We start from the raw sequence: 24,903 nt of genomic DNA on the forward strand, positions 1-24,903 counted from the left end.
TCCAGCCCGGGTCAAAGCAAGACACGTTACAGCCTTGTGTTAATCATCGTTATTTGTATTTATTCTGTTAATATGTGGGCAATTATACCATGTAGATTGCATATGAAATATAGACTATTGTATAAGATTAGTCTAACTGTTAATGGCCCCATATGTACTATAATATATTTGTGTACACGTGGGATTTGGCACATAAATGGTTTGACAACAAGGAAGGTTGTTGTGTAGTTGTTCTGATGCTCTGACGCCACAGCATATAGTCAATAAACATCTGTCCTGGATTAACGAGGCTCCTGTTTAACAACAGGTTAATTTGCCATCGTGGGCCCGCAAGCAGAGGAACGCAGATTAAATAAACACTCAGCACTAAAGCGGCAAACATCGTAAAACTGATTAAATCTCACAACACCCCCTACACCCACAATGTGTAATTACAGGAAGACAGTGGTAATCACCAGGTATGCAAGGATTGAGTCAAATAAGGCACATACGCAGCCAGCTCGGTATTTGCATACTGATGAGCACTGAGGTGATTTTCCTGTTAGAGGACGTTAAGAGCAAGGATTGTTCCTCAAGGCGAGCACGCTCTGAGCCACGAGGTTCTGTCCGTGGTGCTGATGCTGCTGTCATCGCGGCTGACTGCCGCATCTCTGAACTCAGACGCGTCTGCTGCAACGTGCCCACAACATCTTTCTTCTATGTATCGACACGCGTCGGGGTGGGAGGGGGTGCGGCGCCAAGACTTTGTGTGGCAGCGGCAGTCACAGGGATTGGGACTGCTGCCCCGCCGCAAAATTATATACGAGACACACGAGAAGCACGTGCAGTGGGTGGTCCTCAGCACACCGCTTTCACGTGTCTATAGCGAGCGCCGAGCCCAGCCGTCAGTCCAAGCTTGACAACAGCAGGCGACAACATCAGCATGGCTACGGGGATGGAGCCCTCGGAGTAAGTGCCATTTCCTCTTTGGTTTTTGGTAAATAACACGTTTTCAGTGATAGCTTGGTGCTGAAAACAGATAAGTAATTTTAAGACCACATGTGTTTCAATACAAAGATGAAACATCAGTGTTTATTGACTGTAGAGAGGCATGTTGGTTTGTTATGGATACTCAATTGTGCATTACGCATTAAGCTGGAAGGTTGTGTCACTGATTTGGGGAATTTTTGCTACGATGTTTACGATGTTCTAAAAGTTCCCTGTTACAATAACATGCGACATTACATGTGTGCCTAGTGGTTGATTTAAAGAAATAAGCAATAATATCTTTATATTCCTGTTTATCTATGACGCTGGTATTATTTATTCTGCGTATACGGTTTGTGCACCCATGTTGGGTTTGTTCAGTCGGTTGTGGAACCTCCAATTACTGCAACGCTTTCCTTATTAATACACTATTTGTGGTGGTGCAACTACATGTGGCCAATGTCGCGCGTGAGACTGCTCAAATGTTCGCTTTAGGCCGTTGAATCTGTTGTTCTCGCTGATTGCGGTGAGAGAGGCGGGCCCGGGCTGTTTTGCAGTCATTATATAGTGTTGCGTTTCATCCACATGTGCCTGTTGATCTGATAGGCTCTCCACCCCTGGCAAGGATGTGGGTGTGCTTTTTTATTGGTTAATCATCCTGTGGGGAAACGTGGGGATGGAGCATTGTTGCCAAAACTGAAACTCATCTTGTGGTGGGTTTTGACATGGGGGTAGATAAATTGGGAGTTAGCATTAGAACTGGCATAGAGGCAGTGCCTGCGTGGTGCTGATGGAGTGACACCAGAGGCGAAATGAGATGCAACAGAGTTGTGTAAATGCTCAGCAGATGGCTCTAAAGTGGGACAAAAAAACACCACAAAGCAGGTGCTGCTGCTTGTCTTGTTTTGACTGCTCTTTTATTTTAAAAGTTGTGCCAGACAATCTACAGCCACACATGTGACATCTGAAAATAAAACTGCGTGTCAGTTTTCAGTTGATCACCAGTAACGTTAGTGTGTCAGAAGTGATAAACACTGAGGTCAAGATTAGCAAGACATCACACACCAACAGAAATCACTTAAACAAAGAAGTGTTATGCCCGGCAACTTGTAATTTAACTCTAATGCTTGCATGACTTCACCCCAACACTTCAAAGGTCCTGAGGCCTACAGTAGGTAGGATAATCAGTCAGGATGTGGTTGTAACATGAGCCTTTCTTTTCTAGTGTGATCCGCCTAATAATGCAGTACCTCAAGGAGAACAACCTCTACCGAACACTGACCACCTTACAGGAGGAAACGACTGTCTCGCTCAACACAGTGGAAAGCATCGACAGCTTCATTGCAGATATAAAGAGCGGCCACTGGGACTCCGTCCTGCTGGCTATCGAGTCCCTCAAGTTGCCCGACAACACACTTATTGACCTTTATGAGCAGGTGAGCTTTTGCGTCGATCAGATCAGATGATACTTTTCCCAGCTGGGTTATTAAATAAGCAACGTCTGATGAACACCGATCTCTGTATCAGGTTGTAATGGAGCTCATTGAAATGAGGGAGGTGGGAGCCGCTCGCTCACTCCTCAGACAAACTGACCCGATGATCATGTTGAAGCAGACGCAGCCAGAGAGGTACATCCATTTGGACAACCTGCTAACATGCTCCTACTTTGACCCCTGTGCGGTAAGACAATAAAGTGTTCTTCTTTTGAATGGCTGTATCGACAAGTTCCTAAATAATAATAATAAAGTAACGTCCTTTCCGTCTCACTGCAGGCGTACCCGAAAGACAGCAGCAAGGAGAAGCGGCGCAGGGCAATAGCCGAGGCGTTGGTGAGGGAGGTCAGCGTGGTGCCACCTTCTCGCCTCATGGGGCTCCTGGAACAAGTCGGCGTGAGTATAGTGATCAATATCACTCTTCATACTCACTCTCGAAATTGTGTGAAAACGGCAGGAAATGAGACAAAGTGCAACGGAAACAGACTCAGTGTATATTTACATAATGGTAATTGATGACACACAATTTTATTTTGCAGCTTTTCAGGAAGTTCTGTGAAAATTGCAAAGAAACATGACTAACAGCAATCAAATCTGATCAAACAGCAACCACACAGTCCTAAGTTGTTTCTTTTCTTTAATAAACTAACTTAGCTTTTTGCTCATTTAGTCATGAATATTACATTTTTCAGAGAAATACTTTAGAAATACTAGAGTTTTAGTGACTGTCGCTTCATTGGAAGGAGGAGCACGTTAGAACATAATCCAGTCGTGAAAACCGCCAAACCATCAATCATATTTGGTTTTAATATGTCATTATTTGTCATATAGGCCCCTTGTAAGAAATGCTAAATTACTTATGCATTTTATATCCTCGGTTTTATATTGTCACCGGCACTGTAACAGCAATATTTCAACACTAAGATTGTGACGGTCAAACCTTGCAGTGATTCCAAGAACGTCCTTAAGAAATACCCACTGATGTTTAACACAGAGACATGGTACAGGTTCCCATGTTGTTTATGCAGGCGTAAGTCAAATATTTGACAGCTTTGTTAGATCCTATGATGCAATGTACTAATACTAAAAAGTATCTACAATTTATAATGTTTTGGCTGTAGTCTATAAGATATTATTGTACTAAATTATTAATTATTAACAGGACAACGGCTACCAATTAAAAATGTTGATATATCAAGAAGTGAGTAAAGTATATTTCAGAAGGATTTATGTCTTTATCTCTTTTGGGATTCAGTATTTGCTTTTACAAGTTTGAAGCTGCAAGTAGTTACTTTATTTCCGTCATGCATTGCATCGTGGGACTAAAAAAACAATCAATATTGTATATTCTAATTTGAATTCCTTATATTCTTGATTTTTCTGAGATCTTGACGTTGACAGAGTAAAATAGTCATAAATACTTGGTATGTGTTCTTTTGACTGTTCCTCAGTCAATGAGAATACAACAGTATCCAGATCATCTCTCCCCCGACATGACCATCGACACATCTGGCAACAAGGACAGACAAATGGAGAAGGAGAGCTTTCCAACGCAGCTGTACCGCCACATCAAGGTAGACCACCACCTGTTCTGATTAACAGAGAATTACAAATTCTAGTTCATTCTATCCTATATTTACTATACTGCACACTATACTCGATATCACTATATAACAGTATTTAGGGCATTGGAAGTCTGCTTGGTAGTTGTGAGAGTTTACTAATTACATTGTTGTAGTTGTAAACAGTGAATTTACAGTAAAGAAGACTTTTTCTGTTTTTACTGATGTTGACTAACACACACCCCCACACACCCCCACGCACGCACGCACGCACAAACACACACACACACACACACACACACACACACACACACACACACAGACTAACAAACTAATTGCTTTACTCACCTGAAGGCACTTGTCTCAGTCTCTGGCTGTGCTCTCATCACTTGCATCCAGATGGAGCTGAATTTGCTGGTCCTTGCCTTCTTGTCCTTGTGTGTGAGCGGTCAGCTTACGCAACTTCACAGAAGCATGGTGTAAAATTTCACGCCTCCCTGAAGCTGCCTGAAATTAGTTTGTGTTTTATATCTCAGTGCATCTGGATCACAGGCAGCAAAATAAAATAGGTGACCCTATTTTCTGTGTTGTTTTATCCTGCAGTTTGGGCGGCGGTCACATGTGGAGTGTGCCCGTTTCTCTCCTGATGGCAAATACTTAATCACTGGATCGGTGGATGGGTTCATTGAAGTCTGGAACTTTAACACTGGAAAAATTAGTAAGGTAAGTCATGTTTCATATCATGACACTGAAATATACTGAGACTTTCGTCCATTATATTTCATTACGGTACTTTTTTTAGATATTGGAAACTAATGCTTGTTTATGCATTGTAACTGGATATTGTCTATAGTGTTTGGTAGTGTTTGGTCTTAAGACTTAGTCTGTTTATGTGGAATGTATTTGTTCAATGTTGCTCTCTTGGCCAAATAGATATTAAACTGTTACCTGGTTAAATACCAGAAACAAACAAACAAATAAATACCAGTTTATATGACCAAATATGATATCTTATTCTGCCATTTATTTAGTTTATTTCATTGATTTATTCTGTTCTGTGTGTGCATGTGTGTGTGTGTGTGTGTGTGTCTGTGTGTGTGTGTGTGTGCATGAATGAATTAGGATGTAAAGTACCAGGCTCAAGACAGCTTCATGATGATGGATGATGCTGTGCTGTGTATGTGCTTCAGTCAGGATACAGATCTACTGGCAACTGGAGCTCAGAATGGCAAAATAAAGGTTTGGATCTCATAATACCGTCTTAACAATACCGTCAGTTGATATTATTCTGCATATTTGTCATTGTGAGCAACCGATCATTGTGTCCTCATTGATAAAGTCTTATTATCAACGTGTGGGAATGGAAATGCCACAGCAATGTAAAAATGTTGAAAAGTGATGTTGTGCTATCAGCTGAGTTAAAAATGTTTTATTTAAGTGGTAGTCTCATTACTTCTTCTCTTCCAAAAATGTGTGTGTGCGTGTTGTTGGCGTAGGTGTGGAAGATTCAGAGCGGCTTGTGCCTGCGCAGGTTCGAGCATGCCCACAACAAAGGTGTGACCTGTCTGAGCTTCTCCAGGGACAACGACCAGATCCTCAGTGCCTCCTTTAACCAGACCATCAGGTGGGATGTATCACAATTCATGTACACTGCAATGACTGATATTCATAGTCTAAACATTACTCATATCAGCTGAACTTGACTCGGTGTGGAGAACAGAGAGAGCTTTACAAATGGTAAAAATGACATGACATTGAACTGGACAGTAAAAAGCGAGATTAAGGAAAGTCTAATTGATTTTAATAAACAAGTAATTTCAAATATTTAAACAGCTAATACAGTAAATTCAATTTTAGTTAAAAAGGGAGGGAATATCTGAATTCACAAACGTTTTAAAAGAGAAACAAAACATGTCGGGAGCCTTGTTCAATTTCTGGAGCCTTGTTGTGGCAAAACTTTGCTTGTCTACTGTGGGAGTAAGGGAGAGCTCTCACTGACCTCAGACACGATTCGCAAAAGTTTCAAAGGTGCACACTTGAAAATAAGTTCAGCCTGAGGCCAGTGAGCTCTTTTTACATCTCACGGGGGATTAGCACAACAAGGCAGAAACAGAAAAGTATAGTATTTTTCAAAACTGAATATTGCCATGGAACAAAATTCAATATCACCAAGTTATCTAGTTATAAACTGTCCCATTGTATATTTGTTGAATTTGTATTTTAGCTTAATTCCTAATTCTTGTGAATGGACAGTAGAGGCTCATAATTATAAACATGTGAGGTCAGTTAAAAATAGAAAATAGAAAAACATTTTTTGTTAGTAGAGAAAGGACCATAACAATGGATCAGATTTATATGCGCTTTAAAAAGTTCTCAAAGACGCTTTGCATATTGTGGAATAAAATAAAGAAAAAAACAAGCAGTTAACTCTTTAATGCAGAATAATAAACATAAGATTAAAGAAAATATTAGAATTAAGTGGTGTTGAAGGTTTAATGTGCTTTCAGATTCTGTATTATGCATCTGTTAATATATTTTTCCTATTTCTTTTTTGTCCAGTTAAGTAATTCAACAAGTAATTCATTTGAAGTGAAGTGCTTTTTAAACCTTTGTAAAGCTCCATAATTCCAGCAGTTGAGTCCGATATGACATGTTGCATGAGTACTACAGCTGAATGTAAATATGTTCGGGCAAGGACATCTGTCTTTCACTTCCCCTCTCTTACACACACACACACACACACACACACACACACACACACACACACACTGAATCTCCTTCATAGCTGAGGAGTTGAATATCTATTTCTGACCTGCTGGGGTGTGTGGGCTGAGCCTTTCTGCTGTGTCTGAAGCACATGTGCTGTGTGGGTGTAGCTGAGAGAGACCATGTGCTCAGGCATAAAGCTGCAACGTGTTCCTCCCGTCGCAAATTCCAAGAGATAGGAATTGTTTACACATGCAAAATCATCCTCCCAGAGACATAGTAAACCAGTGAGCTTTAGGTGTTTTGTCATGGTTTAGCTAATCTGCACCCAGTCACTCCACACAGGAGCTAAAAATAACACATCGGCATCTCAGCAACATGTTTCGTCTGCTCCCAAGAAAACCCACTCTTTAGTTGAATAAACATGGATTTAATAATTAGTCAGAGATGCTGATTTAGTTGCTTTAGTATTTTGTTATCAGTGTTTTTAACATGTCAATGTTATTTTCAGAATTCATGAACTGAGATCAGGCAAGACACTAAAGGAGTTAAACAGCCATTCGTCATTCGTCAATGATGCATTTTTCACTCAAGATGGATTTCACATCATCAGTGCCTCATCTGATGGCACAGTTAAGGTACAATGAGCAACTTATATTGCATGTCTGTGCTGCGTCAGTGTTATCATGTGGCTAGGAGAGTGTCACTCAGTGGATTTATTTCACATTTTCTGTGCATATTTTAGATTTGGAATACAACATCCTGCCAGTGCATCCACACTTTCAAATCTCTGTCCCGGACCTCAGAAGACCCTGTCAACAATGTGATTCCCCTTCCCCAAAATCCAGAGCACTTTGTGATTTGTAATCACTCCAACACGGTGGTCATCATGAGCATGAACGGTCAGGTGAGAGCTCCCTGACTTGTAATCTATACACTATTATTCATATTTTGGTTATGCTAATACTCACAGGGCGAATGTTCTCTTTCTCCTCAGACTGTGAAGACCTTCAGCTCAGAGAGAAAGGAAAAGGCCGATTTTGTGTGCTGCACCCTGTCACCCCGCGGGGAGTGGATTTACTGTGTGGGAGAGGATTTAGTGCTGTACTGCTTCAACTATACGACGGGAAGGCTGCAGAAAACGCTGACTGTAAGCTCTGCTAATAACATTCACTCGTTATCAAAGTCTGTGAGAGGCGTCTGCTCATCCACTCTGAGGTGCTGATGTTTTATATCGAGTGGTTTTCCGTGTCACTTGATACTCTGACTGTGTCACTGCGGCTGTGTAGCAGTCCTAAACAAGGTAACAGTGAGGCTGATGGGAAACAGAGAATGTGTGGTGATCTGTGGTGATCTGTGTTCCTCTGCGCCCACAGGTTCACGAAAAAGATGTAATTGGCATCGCTCACCACCCACATGAGAATCTGATCGCCACCTACAGCGAGGATGGCCTCTTGAGGCTATGGAAACCTTAAACTGTCTCCTGAAGATCCGCAGAGCCTTACACATGCGTATAGAGCAATGTATTCACTTAAAGACGACGGAAATGGATACATTAATCATCCGTAATCATCCATCAGTTATTATTCACCACAACATCCGTTAAGTAGCTGGTCTGTAGCTTTAGACCACATCACCTGATCTTCATCAGCTGATCGATTTTTCCAGTCGTCATGGAATTGCAGATGTTCAAATTTACAACAATTTAATTTCTTCTTGTCAACGTTGCCACAAAAGATGAGGTTCCAAATTAATTTTCGACCTCGGAAACATCAGTTTAGAAAATCCCATGACAAATGGGCAAACAGCATCTGGTGATGAATATCATGTGTGATGGATGAAAGAAGCACCACAACAGCTGCTAAATGGACCCTGTGGTGAAGTTGTTTCCTGAACTGCTGTTTCCAAAGGTTGAGAATAAACTTGGAAACTCAGATATTAATTGGTATTTTTTTAATAAATGGTGATAATTTCAAAATATCAACAGGTTCAGGTGCTAGCCAGTGAGAGTGTTTCATTTGACAGTAAGAACAATCTAGAATATCACTAAGAGTCTATTGTTAAACTAATTTATAAACTCTAACTGGGTCTTAAACAATATATTTTTATTACGTAGAATTTGTCAGTTATTTATACATTATTTGTTTTATTGATTGATTGAAGAATTTGTAAAGGTATTTGCTTTATAAAGATTTGGAGCACTGTTTAGGTCCTCCATACTGTACACACACATACACACACTTCCTCATGAATCACACTTCACCAGAGCAGTTTGAATCATTTTCATCTCTTCTGTCTTTATTAGACATGAAAATGCATGATGGTGAACTGTTGAGCAATTATTTTTAATAAAAAAAATGCCTCTTGTTTGGGCATAAACAAACAATATCAGGTATATCATTTGTCAGCTTTTGGTTTATAATAATACTTTTGTAACTTTGATTCAGATGAAATGATTTGTTTTGTCCTCTGTGTTCCCCGCATGCTACCTCAGTGCACTGTCTAAATGTGACTCTACAATAATTTTAGTACTCCTTAAAAATATGCATGACGACTAATGATAAACCTCAACGGAGCTCCAGTGACACTTCTTTGTATCCTCTGTGTAAATAATAAATGTATTGAACGTGGTCACATTAATGTCAGTTTGTTGCACTGACTGTGTTCTTGTGCATCAGTATGCCTTCAGGAAACAGAGCTTCGTACATGTCTCGACCAGTATTTATTTGTACTACAGTATTTGGCACTTTCTATCATCTATGTCTGTAATATCATAAATGTATCATTTTTGCAAAACACATTTTGTCATTACACACTATTGTATATTTATTAGTAAATAATACTGCCAATCATATCAAAAATGATTATCAATAAAATAAAATAAAAAAAATTTACAGTTCCCAATGTTTGTGTGCCATTTAAAAAAAAGAACTCACTGAAGTATCAGATATGTACAAGCAGTTAAAAAAAAAGCCAAATTTAAGTATGAAATCAAAGGCTGGAACCAAAACAATTACTTACATGATTGAATAATCAAATGATTATCAAAATAGTTGTAGTTTTGGGTCAATGTTTTAGAATTGTAGAATTATTTCTGAACCTTAAAGACAATCAATATTATCTAAGATGCAGTCCAGCTATAAAATGCAGACTGTTAACAAAAAAGCTAGAGTTACTTCAATTAAAAGACAGAAGCGTTGTGGTCGTTTCAGGGTTTCGTTTTTACTGTTAAGTCTCTGCACACCCACACAGGTGTTTTCAATTCTTCTGGCTGGTCAGACCTCAGCTCAGGTTGAAGGAGGACCAGAGCTTTGATGTGAATTCATTAGGTCACAAATCTTCATCTACCAATAACAATGATTAAGGCGTAATTTCTCCCGCCCTTAACCAGTTGAACAAAGTTCAAACAGGAGACTCAGGAAGATGTCTGTCACTCAGTCTGTCCACGCCCACACGGTCCAGACAAGAGGTCTAATAAGCCAGATTAAGGGAAAACACCTGTGTGGGTGTTCAGAAGAAAAAACAATAATAATGAAATAACTACTCTTAAATGTTAGAAATGTCAGTGGATGTCCTGGTAACAAAAGTAAATATCGCTTACAGACAGTAATACCACAATTGAGAGACCATCAAACTGCATTTAATTAGAAAACATGAGCATAACAAGTAGATCATTGGTCCTAACACACACACACACACACACATACCGTCAGTCAAATTACAAACTTGAAAACACTTATTTGAGTTGAACTTTTGAGTCCAGTTCCCCAGACAATATGTGTACTCATTAATTTGCATCTGATTCAGCAATTAAAAGGAATCTCCATTCTGGTGAGCATAGTTGTGTTTTACAATATCCAAGGCAAAGTCATCACTGAAAAAAACAACAACAACTGCATTATAGCTTCAAGTTAAGTTATAAGGCTTTCAAACAAGCAGACACTTCAATGAGGTACCAGGTCCCTCCATAACCTCCCGACTTATTTGGCATTTAAAAGACTTAATTTCTTGTGCTCCTACATAAGCAAAAAACCTATTAACAAGTTTATCTTTGATTTAAAATTTGTAATTACCAATGGTTTTAAAAATCACATAACTGAAATAATCTCAAGAACATTCAATCTTTAAAACAACCTAAAACGATCACTCTCTCTTTGTAAGACTTGGGTGCAACGAGGCACTCGACACTTTAAAGAGAGGGAAAACATTATGGACCCGTTATACGAAGCAGGTTTATAAACAAATTATCTGAGATATCTTTTTGCCAAGTAAAAGCCCCAAAATCACATAAAGTGGTGTTAAAATATCCATTCTGAATTTGAGTTATCCAGTAAGCCTGCTTCTTGGAAAGACCCCTGAACTGTCATTTCAAAATAAAGTGACTTCTTACTCATCTTTGACCTAATACCTACCCTGCCATTAATATGCAGTCATATTTGGCTCATATCAAACTGTTGTTTATACATATAAGATGTTCTACTTTGTGGCATCACCAGATAACTGATTGCAGCTCAAAAATATTAAACCAAACTTAAATATTAGCTTGAAAAAATCTACATTAGTGGCGTGAACCTAAATACTGCCATGCTTGAATCATGATCACCTTTACTACTAACTCACGTCTTCTCGCCACATTTTTAAGATCGTTAAGAAATGTCTAGAAAATAGCCCTTGAAAGGGTAAAACAGCATAAACGTTCAACTCAATGCACATCCACCTCCACCTGAGGATTGACTCTTTACACACACAACGGATTGAACAAGTCATCAACAAGTGGTTTACAACAACTGCTTTAGTAACATTATAAAAAAAAAAGAGGTTATTTTCATCTTAATATTGGCATCCGTTTTAGTGTAAATGCATAAAAAGCAGGCAGTCTTTGTTCAGACAAAAGTTTTTTCTGAAGCCTCTGATACCCCTCGTCTCTAATCACAGTGTGATTGAAGAGAAGAAAAAAAAATAAAATAAAAAAAAAAGTTAAAATAAAATAAAAAAAAAGGTCCAAGAAATGAAGAGGAGTCCCATTCACCCAGAAGATTAATCCTGGAACTATGATACTCTACTCTGTCCAAAGAGCAGTAGAATAATAAATCAAGAGGGTGTTGGGACACTGTTTTCTGATTGAGATTGAAAGAAAACTTTGAAAAACAACAGTTAAATAAAAAGTGCACTAAATTCCAAAAAAAGGTGCTTTACTTTAGAGATGAGGGAAGGGCTTCTGGATTAAGAACGGGCCAGTTGTTGTCTATGACGTCTGGCACTGAACACCACCGGGGCTGGCGTAGTCGTCTTCCTCCATGTAGTAGTACTGCTGGTTGTGTCTTTTCCTGTTGTCCAGGTCACAGTCCTCCAGGTCGGCGTAGATGTAGAGATCGTCGTCCATGCTCTCCGGCTGCTCTGGATCCAGCTTTTCTGGGAGGTAGCGCTCCAGCATCTTCAGCTTGTCCTCAGAGAGGAAGTTGGCTTGTGGGAACACCACCTAAAAAGGAGACGAGCAGAAACTATTTTACTACAACAACTAGGGTTTAGCTTCAGCAGTTTAATATTGTGATGATCTGTAAAATACTTCCTTTGTTTCTGGTTTATTGATATTTTAAAAAGATGAAAAGAAGCGAGCTGATTAAAAAAAGTGGATGTGGAAAAACGTCTTACCGAGAAGTGAATAATAAGGCGGCCTTTCTCAAATGGTCTGCGATACATGGGCATCCCTTCACTCAAGACGCACTTTGTGTCTCCAGGCTTGATCAATTCCCCTGTGATTAAATAAATTGGGCCACATTAGTAATGAAAAAAAAAACAATAAAACATAAAAACTATATTTTAGGTTCTCTTGTCATCTTTAACGATCTTGCCAATATGTGATGAGTGTATAGAGGCTTGGTCTTGATGAAAATAAAGTTTATTTTTAATAAGATTTGTAGGTAAACATTAGGTGTCCTACACAAGTACAAGTTTAGCACCTACGAATAAATAAGTACAGGCTTTTTTCTCTGGTGTTACAGCTGTATGTGTTCCCCCAGGCTGTTGTCCCTTTTCCGCTCTAGTAGCTCTGCCCAGGTGTGCTGCATTGCTTAACAAGGTGCACCTGGTCTGGGAAAGAGGTGATTAAAAGCTCCCGTGCCAGCAGCAGAAGAATAAGGTCACAGGTGTAGGGGCTGCTGGTCGTATTGCCTCTCAGCCTAGGATTTAGTATTGTCCTGTTGGTATGTTTTCCTATTAATAAATTCAATGGATTTGATCGTTTTAACAGTGTTTTCTTTGGTAGATTTGGGTAGGTGGTGGAATATTGTTTATCCCAAATGGAGAACCAAGGGTGGGATGAGCACTGGTTATGAAGTTTCCTTTCAAATAACGGTATCTTCCAATGAGGGGAAAAGCTTGCCCCTCAGCTTGACATTCAGTGAGGGGTAGCTGTGCATTTAACGGTTTGGTTCACCTGGACGTGAGGTGATGAGCAGTGTTCTGTTGTCCAGTGTCTGAACAGGTTTCTTGAAACCACATAAAGCCTCAACCAGCTGCAACTCCATTGACATGACCAGGTCCTCTCCTTTCCTAATGACAGCAAGATGAGAAAAAAAAACGAAAAGGTGAGCAGAATTATATAAATATTGTATATACCATCTATACAAGACCAATATCATCCGTGCATCAGGAACACCTGATAACAGACGATATATTACCTGGTGAAACGTGAATGTTCCCGCTGGTCCAAGACAATGATGATGTCACCCGGCTCGATTCCTGGCTCCTGGTCTCCCTCTCCATGGAAAACGATCTTCTGGCCATCTCTCATTCCTGTGGCAGGGAAGTGACGATGTGATGTACCATTTGTTTTACTAGTTCTTCAGACAAGTTACAGATGGATTTAGATTAAACTCTCACCTTTGTCAATGTGGACCTCCAAAATCTTCTTCTGGCGCAGGATCTTTCGCCCTCCGCATGCTTTGCAGCGGTCCTTGTGGCTGATTCTCTGTCCTTGGCCCTGACAGCTGTGGCACACCGTAGACACCTGCTGCACCATACCTGGTACGAGTTGGTGCATGCGGACCTGCATGCCCGTGCCGTGGCAAGACATGCACATCTGTGCAGCTCCTTTTCTACTCCCGCGACCTGCCGAGAAAAATAAACTGTCAGCACACAGGAAAACAAAAGATGAAGGCTTTGTTTTAGGTTTGGTGTATTATACTGTATAAACCTGGTGATTGAGGACTTGATTATATTTACAAGACTGATGTGTTTTGTTGTGGGACAAAGAGCCTGGCCTGCTTGGATCAGCGCGTGCTGACGTACCTTCACATCGCTCACAAATGGTATTCTTCTGGAGAGCAAGTTTTCTTGTCGCTCCATTATAAAGATCTTCCAGAGTCACCGTTATCTGATGAACAATGTTCTTCCCTGGGGCAGACAAATCAGAGAATTCAGCAACACTGTTTCTTGGAATAAAGTCGGCAACTGATAAGATTTCATCAACACACTCCTTTCATCAGTTTCCTTTCATATTACATACTGTGCATATTTACATAAACAAGCCTTTTAATGCTACCAAACCCCAAATTACAGCATTATCACAAGACTGTACAAAGAATGTGAACGAGAGACAGCTGTGATGGAAGATGACACTGGGCTTTAGATGGGGATCAGCTGTGTGTTTACATCTCTATTTGAGGCTATTAGCCAAACCCTATAGTCACAAATAAGATAATAAGTCAAGACGTTGACTAATATTTGACAGCCCTGTGTTTTGGCTAAATAAAATGGAACGTGGAGGACATTCTTTAGAGCAATGAGAATTTTTTGTTTTGTTCCTTTTAAACTTAATCCTGCAGGGACTAAATGAAAACAGAGAGGCCAAAGTCATGTATGCTGGAGACTGATACAGAATTTTTGAGTCAAATACAAATATTGATATTTGAGAGTTAAAAAAGAATGTGTAATGATCTGCCAATATAAATGTTCCTTACATAAATATCCCTTTTGGATAAGGTTCCCATCATTTTGTTTTTTAACAACTGCAAAAAGGAAATGTATTGGGCAGTACATTTTACAGTTGAAAAATAAACAAACTATAGACTTTGGCAAACTAAGTACTTTCTGTACTTCAAGTTCTTGTCATTCATCGGGTGACATTTACACCAATACTGACATCTACAATGAACTAACTGGCTGCTTTTCTTGGTCTTATGCCACAGTACATCGAATATTTTGTAGTTTGGACTATTGATCGGATAAAACAAGCAGACACAAGTCACGGATTAATCAATACTTAAAATAATCAGTAGTGTCAGCCAACAACTTAGTATTCAATACTGCTACTTCCTCTTCCCCAAAACAACTGCCTCTGGCTCAGAAGATGCATTGTATCGCTATACATAATTCAATCAGACTTCAAAACTGTTAAAAACAGAAATACAGCTTAGTGTTTATTTCTTCTATATTTCCGTACCTTTTCGCTCTCTGTGCATCCGGCTGCCTCCACCGAAAAACAAGTCAAAGATGTCCATGGGTGACGCAAAGCTCCCCCCACCGCCACCGCCACCAGTGCCTCCTTCCTTTATTGCCTTTTCACCTCCCCGGTCATAAACCTCTCTCTTCTTGGCATCTGACAAAACCTCATATGCCTGTGAGATCTGCTTGAACTACAAAGCAAAGCAACAATAATACATACGTACTTCTTTGACAAGGGTCAAAAAAAAAATATCTGGCAACATACAGCTGCTTTAAAAAGGTGTTCAACTCTTTGGTATTGTATGCAAAATAATAACTGAAGTCTTCAAATATTACTTTTATATGGCCTTGACATATGCCACAATAACATTTTGATAAATCTACCAAACCATCAAACATAGATTTAACAAAACATATTTTTCTATATCTAAAATCCCAGTAGATTTTACATTTATTCATAAAAACATTCAGACTGTTATGAGGATATTTCCAATATTTCCATTACTAATTCCTATGCAAGGAAAATTACTTGCATACAAATTAAAGTTGCAAATGTTTCTGAGTGCAAAAAAATGTACTTACTTTCTCTCCTTCAGTGGGATTTTTGTCAGGGTGATATTTCAAAGCTAGTTTACGATAGGCCCGTTTCAGTTCGTCAGGAGTAGCGTTAGGTTTCACACCTAATGTATCATAGAAGCCCGTTTCCTTCACCATGTTTGTCTTTGGTGGGTAACCTTAAAAAAGTAAAAAGAAAGGTGAAACATAAGCAGTATTTAAATCTTCAGTAACCTGACAATGTTCAGTATCTGAACTAAAAGTGAAACAGAAACAGGAAAGAGAAACCTTTAATACGTGCAAAACCAAAGCATACCATCATGCGCTGATGTCTGTGAGAGAGGCCTTTGTGTTGTTGGTGGTGGAAATGTTAGGCATGTGTTCAGCTTTAAAAAGGCTACATTTGGATATGCTTTTCAGGGTTTACAGTACTCCCATGTACACTGCTCACCTATGCAGAGACGTAGAAATTACACCATGTGAATGTTTCTCAGGTGTTACTTATAGTGCTACTTATTATTCATCTGCATAAAGTAGCCAGAAATCAGGCTGTGGTGAGGGTCACGTGTTATGTGTATGTGTAGGTTAACACTCCCATGTCATTTAGACACACCCATATATAACTAATGTAGTGTAACAGCCATGCTATAAATCCACAATCACGACAGTTGTAGATATTATTTTGTTTTGGATCTGTTTTAATATACCCTAATCTAACCTAATGGATATACAGTGATAAACAAAACAGTGTCTCAGTGTAACACAATGCAACAGCAACACAAACCTGTGTATAAAATGACCATTACGTTGACGCAATACCTCTCTAAAACAGCTAGGTATACCAAATAAACATTCTTATGACTGAATTAGAGAGAATTAGTGAATGATCCTAACAAAGTGGTATTTGTTTCTCTTTCCATTTTGATAGTGAGCAATGCTATTTAACTATAATATCGATTAACAGTAACATTGTGTAATTTGGATAATAATTGATTGTAAATAAATATTCTTTATCTTGCTCTATATTTGGACCATGAGCCTGACATGAAATGTAGCTATTACAAGGTAGACAGAAGGAAAGGAAAACAACAAAACAGGATCAAATAAGAGCTACTTTTCACACGTCATGCTTGTTTTCATTAACGTTACTCGTGTTAGTTAAACGTTTCCTCAGATCAGGGGAGGCTGAACCACGAACTACCGTTGTGTGACCACCACAGGTATCATTTTTGGTTGACACGAGTATTAGTGAATTGATGCTTGTATATCGCTTGTATAACTACCTGTTACCCTGTTTATGATGAAAGCGACAAGGTTTCATACCTGTGCGGCCCTTCTGACTTTAGCTAGCATTACTTAACCTAGCACAAGATTAGCCTGGCAAATGCTAACATGCTAATTATGCTTGTTTTTCTCACGATTATCACAATAATTACATGTGACACTGGTGTAAATAAAACATGTAGTCACAGTTGATATTTTCCCAACCTTGTATGAAACAGTAGTTTGATCCTCACAACCTCAGTTCACAGAGACTCTTCCAGAAGCTTCTCTTCCAACCCGCCTCTACAAAAATCAGATTCAGTGACGTCAGTTTCCTGCGACGAGGCGAATCACCAAAACAAAGCTGCAACAGTTTTTGCAACTCTGTAAAAAAAATAAAAAATAGCTACCTACATAACATGATAAAATGCCAATATGCTGGCTTATCAGTGAGGCGGATAGTCATAAACCCATTCGACTGCCACACCAACAGACAGTTGTCCTGGGTCGAGGTCCAGAGACGACCATTAAAGACAAAAAATGCTCTCGACAGCAAGGTAATATAACGTGTGATACACTGGCTGCGTTAGCATTTACTGCTAGCTTTTAACGCCAAAAAAGGGAAAATAATTAAACGTGTTTAATGTTTTACATAAATGTCACACAGTTAAGCATTTCGAAACAAACTTCAATTCTTAAAAAGTATCTGATGGTGATTATCATACAAGCTGAGTATATAAACAAATATTTTTTGATTTTAGGGAATTAAAACGTTGCATTGCAACTACAGAATCCTCTGTTTACAAAAATGGATTAATACCCTATCTGTCAGTAGGGGATACAATTTGAATTGGTCTAAATTACTTATTCCCCTTATAGTTTATTTTATTGTGTAGAATGTTGTTTAAATAATTGTCATGCACTATATATTTGTTATATATATATATATATATATATATATATATATATATATATATACATATATATATATATATATATGTTTATTTGTCATATCTCTAAATAGTTTTAAAATCAAACTTTAATCGGTGCAAATGTTGTCCCTTCTCAACCAGTTGAATTGAAAGCAGAGTGCAACAAAGGTTATGTCAAAGTTAAACAGGTAAGGAACATTTTATAAGAGTGAAACTCACAACACATTAGAAAGATGTTATGCTGAGTTTTGTTAAATACTTAAATACACTTTCTTTATCATTCTGTGTCTCATTTCCTGTCTTTTGTTTCAAAGTTGGGCATGAATCCCACCTCCGTAGATTCTGTGGTGGTGGGTAAGGACAGTGAGGTCAAAATGAAGGCTGGACAGCAGCTTCATATTGTCAACCAGCTCTACCCATACACTGTTCAGTTCAAGGAGGATGCCACCGGGAACCACGGAGGCACCAAAAGACCACGAGAGCCGTCTTCAGAGGACAGAGAGGATCCGAGTGTGAAAGTAGCTAAACAGACACAAAAGGTCTCTGTGTCAGTTAGCCACGGAGAAGCCACAAACACCAGTGTAAGAGAAGGAAGAAAGTGTGTGCACACTTCTGTCAAATAATGTTTTTAAGATGTTCACATGTTTTTCTATTATATGGATGTTCTATAAAGCCAGTATGCTGCATTTCATTTTTTGTAGGAAAGTTTTGGGCATTGGAGCCAAGGTCTGAAGACCTCAATGCAAGACCCAAAGATGCAGGTAGCTGTTTACAGTTAGTGTGATGCTAAGTGATTGGCATCACAGCTGAATTTGTTACGGCATGACTTTATGTTTAAATCTGACTGTTAAAAAACATCGTCTGCTTTCCTCTAGGTATACAAGGACGACAAGGTAGTGGTCATCAAAGATAAATACCCCAAAGCTCGCTACCACTGGCTGGTCCTCCCGTGGCAGACCATTTCCAGCCTGAAGGCCTTAAGTGAGGAGCACTGCGACCTGGTGAAACACATGCAGCAAGTTGCTGACCAGATGGTTCAGCAGTGCCCAGATGCTAGCTTGCTACGTTTCCGTACAGGGTACCATGCGATCCCCAGTATGAGGTAAGTAATCACTTACTGACATAGTAGCATACAGCCAAAGCAAATCACATACTGAAGCGTTAGAGGCAATTTAAAAAGAGTTTTTTATTTCTATTCAGAGCTCAACTTCTCTTTATCTGTTTTTGTGTAGCGTGTTGAGACTTTGATCTTTACACTTTACTGCCACTTAGTGGGAGGAGTTATAAGCTTAATGAAAAAAAGAGAGAAAATACAGTGATTGGGAAAAACCCCATTCCATTAATACTTTTCTTTCTTGATTGGAAACATATTTATTGTACCCTGAAAGTAAATGCTACAAAGTGCTCAAAGTATGTTGTGCAACATCGTAAGCTTGCTTTGGGTCACATACTTTCGACAGAATTTAGAGGCCTTTCATTCATGGTGTGCATATAAGCCAATCACCCAAATACATCGGTCTAAAACACTTTGAAAAAAGGTATTCAAAAACGTATTAAAAAAGCATTGGTATGGTGTTTTTTTGGAGGAGGAGGATCAGCACGTAATCGTTGTAGACACATCAACATATAACACATTTTGTCTAAATTCTCTTTTACAGTCATGTACACCTCCATGTGATCAGCCAAGACTTCGACTCTCCTTGTTTAAAGAACAAAAAGCACTGGAACTCATTTACGACTGACTATTTCATGGAGTCTCGCGGTGAGAGCAAATTACATGCTGTTAAATTTATGTCCCACAGAAGTACATATTGTCCATTACTGCTCAGTGTTTTGAATTTTTTTTTTTTTAACCCTTTTTGTTATCTGCAGATGTCATTCAGATGCTTGAAACAAATGGAAGAGTCAATGTGAAAGAAGGAACCAGCGAGTTGTTGAAACTACCTCTCCGCTGTCACATGTGTCGCAAAGATATTCCCACTATACCAGCTCTGAAGGAACACCTAAAGTCTCACTTTCCCAGCTAAGAAGGCGACCGCAAAGGGAATGCATGCCTCAGATGTTTCTACATAGGACTGAAGTGTGTTGGGTACTGTTTTTGCCTGTCAGTTCTGATTCATTGTTTAAAAAAAAGCAAAAAAAAAAAAAAAAAAAAAAGCCATTATGTGACAGGATGTCATGGCTGCAGTTGCATTTTCACCTTGTTATTTTTTCAGTAGGTTTATGAAGAGGGTCACTGTGAAGATGCCTTTAATTTATGTGGGATTTCATCAGTTTTTTGCCAAATTTCTGGACTGGGAAATCCCATATTATTGCAAATATTATTCCCACAGTCAATGTGTTTTAAAATGTTTAATAAATGTTTTCTAAAAACTGAATACTGGATTTTTGAATTTGAAAATGCCCTTCCCTGATAGCGCAACCCTTGTGTTTGCTTAGAGTTTGACGTTTTGGGGAGCTCTGTCATGTAGCTAGACTACTGCATTGATATAACATTTTTTAAATTAAGCTTTGTTTGCATGTGTACAGAAAAGACAATGAACAAGGTTTCATCCAACAGTACACCCCAGTCTAGCTGTCTTGGTTGGAAAAAAGACTGCTTTGTGTGTCACAATAAGTTAAACCTCAATTAGGGTTTGCAGGGCTTTTCAGAGCTATGACACGCCAGCCTGAAGTGTTGACTTTGTCGCCATCAAGTGTAAGCCTTTATATACGCAGGGCTATATACAAGAAAAAGCTTTGAGCGTTTGACGTTTTATATCCTAATGTTGCGTGAAGAATGAAATAACACGTTGTCATACTGGATTATTTAGTTTTACTATGAAAAAATGTCACTTGGAAAAAAACAAAACATTCCAATGGCCCGTACGGGGATCGAACCCGCGACCTTGGCGTTATTAGCACCACGCTCTAACCAACTGAGCTAACCGGCCATGCTGCGAATTGGAAAATAAAACATTATCAACCTAATCTTCGGATTTTGCCACTCGATATTTCAACATTTTTAAGACTCAATAATAGTAGCCCCTTCGTGGTGCAACTGACATAGCTTTATTAGCTAGATAACGTTAATTGTAAGCTATAACAATGTAACGTTATCATTTGATTGAGTTAATTTGAACAACTTTGGCTACAGTTTTGTCGAAGATAAATCATAGTTTAGAGGCTGTTCTTATCCTGCAGAATGATGTAGAATACATGCAGTGGGGTATAACGTTGAATATATCCTCTATTATAGTTGGGAAATTTGATATACTCAGAACTTAAAAGCACAGTAAAGTTTCAGTGCATCAATAATGTAGTTTCCAAAATTGCCCTTATCTGATTGATAAGCCTATTTAAAAACATGCAAGGACCCATATCATGGTTATATTATTTGTTTATTATCATCAAAAGTAAATGCTTCGGCTACATCATCGTCATAATAGTAATCACATATACAAAAATCAATCAGTTGCAGTTAAAATTGTAATGCCAAAATCAACATTCAGAAGCGATGGGCAAGAGCAAAATGCGTCCTCCTGAAGTCTTCAGGCAGGTCATTTAATGGTGCAGTAGTTCATAGTGGAAAATATAGAGCTGCACAACTGCATGTCATCATCTCCTTAGACTTAACTCCCTTTCATCCTCATCTGGCACCATCAGAGAGTCCACTGAGTAATGAGCATCGTCTCCTATGTCCTGGAATAAATGCTCTTCACTCTCACAGCTCTGGGTTCCATTCACACAGTCTCTGGTTTTGATTTGTTCTAGCTCGGCGCTGTCACTGGCATTACTATCCTCTGCGCTCTTGCTGGCATCACTGCTGTCACTGGTCTCACTGGTCTCGTTGCTCTCACTGCTGGTGCTCTCACTGCTGTCATTGGTGGTGACAATAGTACTTTCGCTGGTGTCTGCACTGTCGCTGGCGGTGTCACTGCTGTCAGTGGGATTCTCCACCAGCGGTAGGTTTATGTTGGTCCCCTGTCTGACAGTGGTTCTGGTGGAGGTATGAGTGGGCTGTTTCTCAGTCACCTCTGTGCTGCTATTGTCCTCTACACTCAGGACTTGGGTGACTCTTGCGAACACTTGAACCCAACTCTGATGCAGGGAATGCGTAGAGCATAGTGTTACTCAACTTTGATCAGCTAAATCAAGACATTGTGTAAAATAAAAAATGTTGCACCCACCTTTCGAACGTTTTCCTCACTGCCCATGCTATTATCTCTGGTTTCAGGCATGACATCTGTCTGTGGAAATACAGTGAATATATGAGCTAAACGGATACCAGAAGGATGAAGTGCCATACATTAACAATTGACCAACTACTAAGTTTGACAAAACACTTGATTTAGTCTTACCACATCATCCTCATCCGATAGACTGTTACTCTCCTCTGAAGTCTGTTGGTGGAAAACAAACATACAGTTTTTGAAAATAATGCGTTTATTTCCAAAATGGAGAGTGCCGTGTTTGTTCTGTTTTATTACTGCACTAAGGACACTTTTTTTTTATTATAACAGCTATATTACATCCACAACCCTTAATATATATTATATATGATGAATATCAGAATATACACCCATCAATAACATGCTTGTAGTTTAGTGATAATACAACCCACCTTGTCCTCTGATGTGGATTCTGTTGATTCTGATTCAGACTCTGAACTGTGAGTCTAAAAGATATCCAGTATACAAGGTGAATTCAGACACATTTACAAATTTAGAGTAATTCAAACAAATTGTTCAGATCCCAAACAGAATATTGACAAATCAAAATAACTTACTTGACTTGAAGTATTTTCTTCAGAGCTCTGCAACAGAAATAGGAATTCATACCCATTAAGGTGAAAATCAGCAAGCAAAAGTGATTCACAAAGTCATCTGCATCCAAAAATAATAATTTCCTCTTTACTGTAATAAATGTATGCATTACCTGAAGCTCTGAGGTGTCATTTTTCGATGATTGTGAAACAGACAAACTTTCAGTCTGGAAAAGAAAAACACATTAACCGCATGTCACAATATATTTAATTATACCTTATAACTGCAACACCAGCAATCATCACAATCAAGCTATTGCTGCATATGGGTCCAGACATACAGTAGAGTAAACAATAGCGTCTGAAAGGGGAATTGTCTTGAGGTCTGGAGAATCTTCAAGTAACCGCACCTATTGTTAGGTTTTCCGCTGACTGTGTGAGAGGAGCACAACCTGCCTGTAGTCAAATGATTAATGTGTAAACAGTGTTGAGTTCCTGCGCTGGAACACCAAGAGTTAAATGCTTTAAGAGGGGACTGATTTCAGATAGCACTCACCGAGTTTGAGTCAAGCTCATTTGATTCCAAAATGGCATTGAAGGAAATCTTTTGGGGAAAAAGAAATCACAGGTCATATTTAACATGATGGTAGTTTCTTGATGTGCAGAAGATGGATCTCTATATGAAGTGACGTGACTTAGACCCTCTAACATGCTTCTTAAAACTATTGAGCCTTCCTGCTTTGCTGGCATATAGTAGACATACTTACTGGGTTGGCAAAAACTGCTCCCATTAGGCAAAACATTATTATATTGACCATCATTCTGTAACAGACATAAAACATGTGATTAGTATTGTTACTGATTTGATTTAATTAAATTTAAAATACACTTTCTGTAAACGTTTCTCAAGAGAAATTTGGGGTAAACTTGCAATCAAGAAAACACAAAATAAAAACTGTAATAGATAATCAAAACATATTAGAGTTAAGAGCATCTCTGTTGCTTTTGCACCTAAACTGCAGAAACAGAAACTTGTTAAACTAATAATACAATTAACCTTTGGAATAATTTCAACCAATAGTGACAAATTAGCACCAGTTATCATGAAGTAAGTTATAATGTCAATATTTTACCTTTTTTGTCGTTATATTCAGAGCTGGTGTGAGAAATATCCTGTTCAGTCTATGTAGCAGCAAACAGGAGTGCCTATTCTGAGCCACGTATGGAAAGCTGTCGATGGGGCAGTAAAAGCACGCTGTGTGGATATGCTGTAGAAAGCTCCAAGGACAACGGCATATAAGTAACCTTAATTAAAACGATTGCATCACTTCCTTCCGATTGTCTTTCGACTGTTGGCATGCGTAGGTTTACTTGTTTCCGGAGAGCAGGCTCAAAACAACATTCACACTAGCACAATTATGGGCACACACACACACACACACACACACACACACACACACACACACACACACACACACACACACACACACACCATAAATACACGCACAGTTGTTTCATTCAGCCACTGCATGTCCTCCACCCTCTCTCAAGTCTTCAGTGAAATATAGTTTAGCATACTAAACCATAGGGTTTGTGGCCGGTTGAGAAAACAAGCTCACCCACTCAGAGGGGAAAGGAGGGCCAGACGGGGTCACGCTTGTTTCCGGTGAAGAGGATGTTTTTTATTTTCTTTACTAGTCTACCAACAGTTAAATAATAAAATCATTAGATATACAGAGCAGGTGAGAGGTAGTGCTTTGCTCAAGAGTATAGATTCAAAATACTTCAAAATAAGAAAACAATGTAAAAAAAGATTGAGTCATACACACGAAAAAAACAACCATGTTTTGTAACCCATTGTCCTCAGTGTGACATGTTATTGTAAATGTGTCTTGTTCTTGGAAATAGGGCATGTACAGTAGAAAGCCTAAATAAAGACTTGTATATTTCCTCCCTGAGGCTCATATTTGTTTCCTGGATATCCATATATGGTCAAGCCTAAAATAAAATTACAGAATTCCTTGTTTAACCTCACTTTGGATTTCAACCGTGCAACAGAAACATGTAATTAGACTGGATGTTCACCCGTCTCGAGCTGTTTGCCAAAAAGCCGCACAGCTACCAGTTGTTGTAAAGTCCTGCTTTAGAAAAGGGGAGGAGTGAGGAGAGGATGATTGACGCTTGTTGTGGCACACAGACCAGCAGTCAACAGTGTCTGCCCTCAGGTTACTTAAGTT

The 24,903-nt window shown here is 39.0% G+C and overlaps 4 protein-coding genes and 1 non-coding gene across 9 annotated transcripts; 2 read left to right on the plus strand and 3 right to left on the minus strand.

Moving 5' to 3' along the window:
- The first annotated feature begins 806 nt into the window (after window positions 1–806).
- Window positions 807–9,487, plus strand: LOC137884743 (WD40 repeat-containing protein SMU1-like). 3 transcript variants are annotated; one of them, XR_011104761.1, is made up of 12 exons: window positions 807–948; window positions 2,192–2,402; window positions 2,494–2,646; window positions 2,739–2,855; window positions 3,911–4,033; window positions 4,625–4,744; window positions 5,144–5,260; window positions 5,518–5,645; window positions 7,239–7,365; window positions 7,473–7,634; window positions 7,725–8,030; window positions 8,104–8,141. XR_011104761.1 is itself a non-coding variant. In XM_068726728.1 (12 exons), exons 1-12 carry the CDS (start codon window positions 923–925, stop codon window positions 8,200–8,202), a joined length of 1,536 nt encoding a protein of 511 aa, XP_068582829.1. In that variant the 5' UTR covers window positions 807–922; the 3' UTR covers window positions 8,203–9,487. The 3 variants fall into 3 exon arrangements, 2 of the variants coding, with proteins under 2 accessions (XP_068582829.1, XP_068582830.1); XM_068726728.1 differs by having other exon boundaries at window positions 7,725–7,877; window positions 8,104–9,487; XM_068726729.1 differs by having other exon boundaries at window positions 5,153–5,260; window positions 7,725–7,877; window positions 8,104–9,487.
- Window positions 9,488–10,345: 858 nt separating this feature from the next.
- On the minus strand, window positions 10,346–17,302 carry dnaja1 (DnaJ heat shock protein family (Hsp40) member A1). Its single transcript, XM_068726730.1, has 9 exons — window positions 17,216–17,302; window positions 15,755–15,906; window positions 15,171–15,363; window positions 14,018–14,122; window positions 13,610–13,837; window positions 13,408–13,522; window positions 13,164–13,279; window positions 12,380–12,480; window positions 10,346–12,206 (listed from the first exon to the last, which is right to left on the minus strand). The coding sequence occupies exons 2-9, from the start codon at window positions 15,884–15,886 to the stop codon at window positions 11,973–11,975; spliced, it is 1,224 nt and encodes a 407-aa protein (XP_068582831.1). The 5' UTR covers window positions 15,887–15,906; window positions 17,216–17,302; the 3' UTR covers window positions 10,346–11,972.
- On the plus strand, window positions 16,904–20,300 carry aptx (aprataxin). 3 transcript variants are annotated; one of them, XM_068726733.1, is made up of 7 exons: window positions 16,904–16,947; window positions 18,064–18,110; window positions 18,237–18,503; window positions 18,624–18,683; window positions 18,798–19,024; window positions 19,581–19,684; window positions 19,795–20,300. In XM_068726733.1, exons 3-7 carry the CDS (start codon window positions 18,243–18,245, stop codon window positions 19,947–19,949), a joined length of 807 nt encoding a protein of 268 aa, XP_068582834.1. In that variant the 5' UTR covers window positions 16,904–16,947; window positions 18,064–18,110; window positions 18,237–18,242; the 3' UTR covers window positions 19,950–20,300. The 3 variants fall into 3 exon arrangements, with proteins under 3 accessions (XP_068582834.1, XP_068582832.1, XP_068582833.1); XM_068726731.1 differs by lacking the exon at window positions 16,904–16,947 and adding an exon at window positions 17,338–17,547; XM_068726732.1 differs by lacking the exons at window positions 16,904–16,947; window positions 18,064–18,110 and adding an exon at window positions 17,338–17,547 and having other exon boundaries at window positions 18,354–18,503.
- Window positions 20,301–20,781: 481 nt separating this feature from the next.
- On the minus strand, window positions 20,782–20,855 carry trnai-aau (transfer RNA isoleucine (anticodon AAU)). The gene has a single exon. It is a non-coding gene; the product is annotated as a tRNA-Ile (tRNA).
- A 465-nt stretch (window positions 20,856–21,320) lies between these two features.
- Window positions 21,321–23,457, minus strand: LOC137885133 (uncharacterized). The gene is made up of 8 exons (XM_068727285.1): window positions 23,434–23,457; window positions 23,223–23,270; window positions 22,840–22,893; window positions 22,691–22,717; window positions 22,526–22,579; window positions 22,263–22,304; window positions 22,092–22,151; window positions 21,321–22,002 (listed from the first exon to the last, which is right to left on the minus strand). The coding sequence occupies exons 1-8, from the start codon at window positions 23,455–23,457 to the stop codon at window positions 21,520–21,522; spliced, it is 792 nt and encodes a 263-aa protein (XP_068583386.1). The 3' UTR covers window positions 21,321–21,519.
- Window positions 23,458–24,903: the final 1,446 nt, after the last annotated feature.

The sequence above is a fragment of the Cebidichthys violaceus genome, unplaced genomic scaffold (genome assembly GCF_023349555.1).
Source record: "Cebidichthys violaceus isolate CVI_PGR_0920_01 unplaced genomic scaffold, fCebVio1.0.p SCAF_4, whole genome shotgun sequence".
Lineage (NCBI taxonomy): Eukaryota > Metazoa > Chordata > Actinopteri > Perciformes > Stichaeidae > Cebidichthys > Cebidichthys violaceus.

Coding starts and splice junctions, on each gene's coding strand:
- LOC137884743 (XM_068726728.1), top strand. CDS start 923: ATGGCTACGGGGATGGAGCCCTCGGA. Junction 2,403..2,493: donor TTATTGACCTTTATGAGCAG/GTGAGCTTTTGC, acceptor TCTCTGTATCAG/GTTGTAATGGAGCTCATTGA. Junction 2,647..2,738: donor CCTACTTTGACCCCTGTGCG/GTAAGACAATAA, acceptor GTCTCACTGCAG/GCGTACCCGAAAGACAGCAG.
- dnaja1 (XM_068726730.1), bottom strand. CDS start 15,886: ATGGTGAAGGAAACGGGCTTCTATGATACATTAGGTGTGAAACCTAAC. Junction 14,123..15,170: donor GATGCACAGAGAGCGAAAAG/GTACGGAAATAT, acceptor TGTCTGCCCCAG/GGAAGAACATTGTTCATCAG. Junction 13,838..14,017: donor CATTTGTGAGCGATGTGAAG/GTACGTCAGCAC, acceptor TTTTCTCGGCAG/GTCGCGGGAGTAGAAAAGGA.
- aptx (XM_068726731.1), top strand. CDS start 17,418: ATGCCAATATGCTGGCTTATCAGTGAGGCGGATAGTCATAAACCCATT. Junction 18,111..18,236: donor GTTATGTCAAAGTTAAACAG/GTAAGGAACATT, acceptor TTTGTTTCAAAG/TTGGGCATGAATCCCACCTC. Junction 19,025..19,580: donor CATGCGATCCCCAGTATGAG/GTAAGTAATCAC, acceptor TCTCTTTTACAG/TCATGTACACCTCCATGTGA.
- LOC137885133 (XM_068727285.1), bottom strand. CDS start 23,457: ATGGGAGCAGTTTTTGCCAACCCA. Junction 22,305..22,525: donor AATCCACATCAGAGGACAAG/GTGGGTTGTATT, acceptor TTCCACCAACAG/ACTTCAGAGGAGAGTAACAG. Junction 22,152..22,262: donor TATCGGATGAGGATGATGTG/GTAAGACTAAAT, acceptor GTATTTCCACAG/ACAGATGTCATGCCTGAAAC.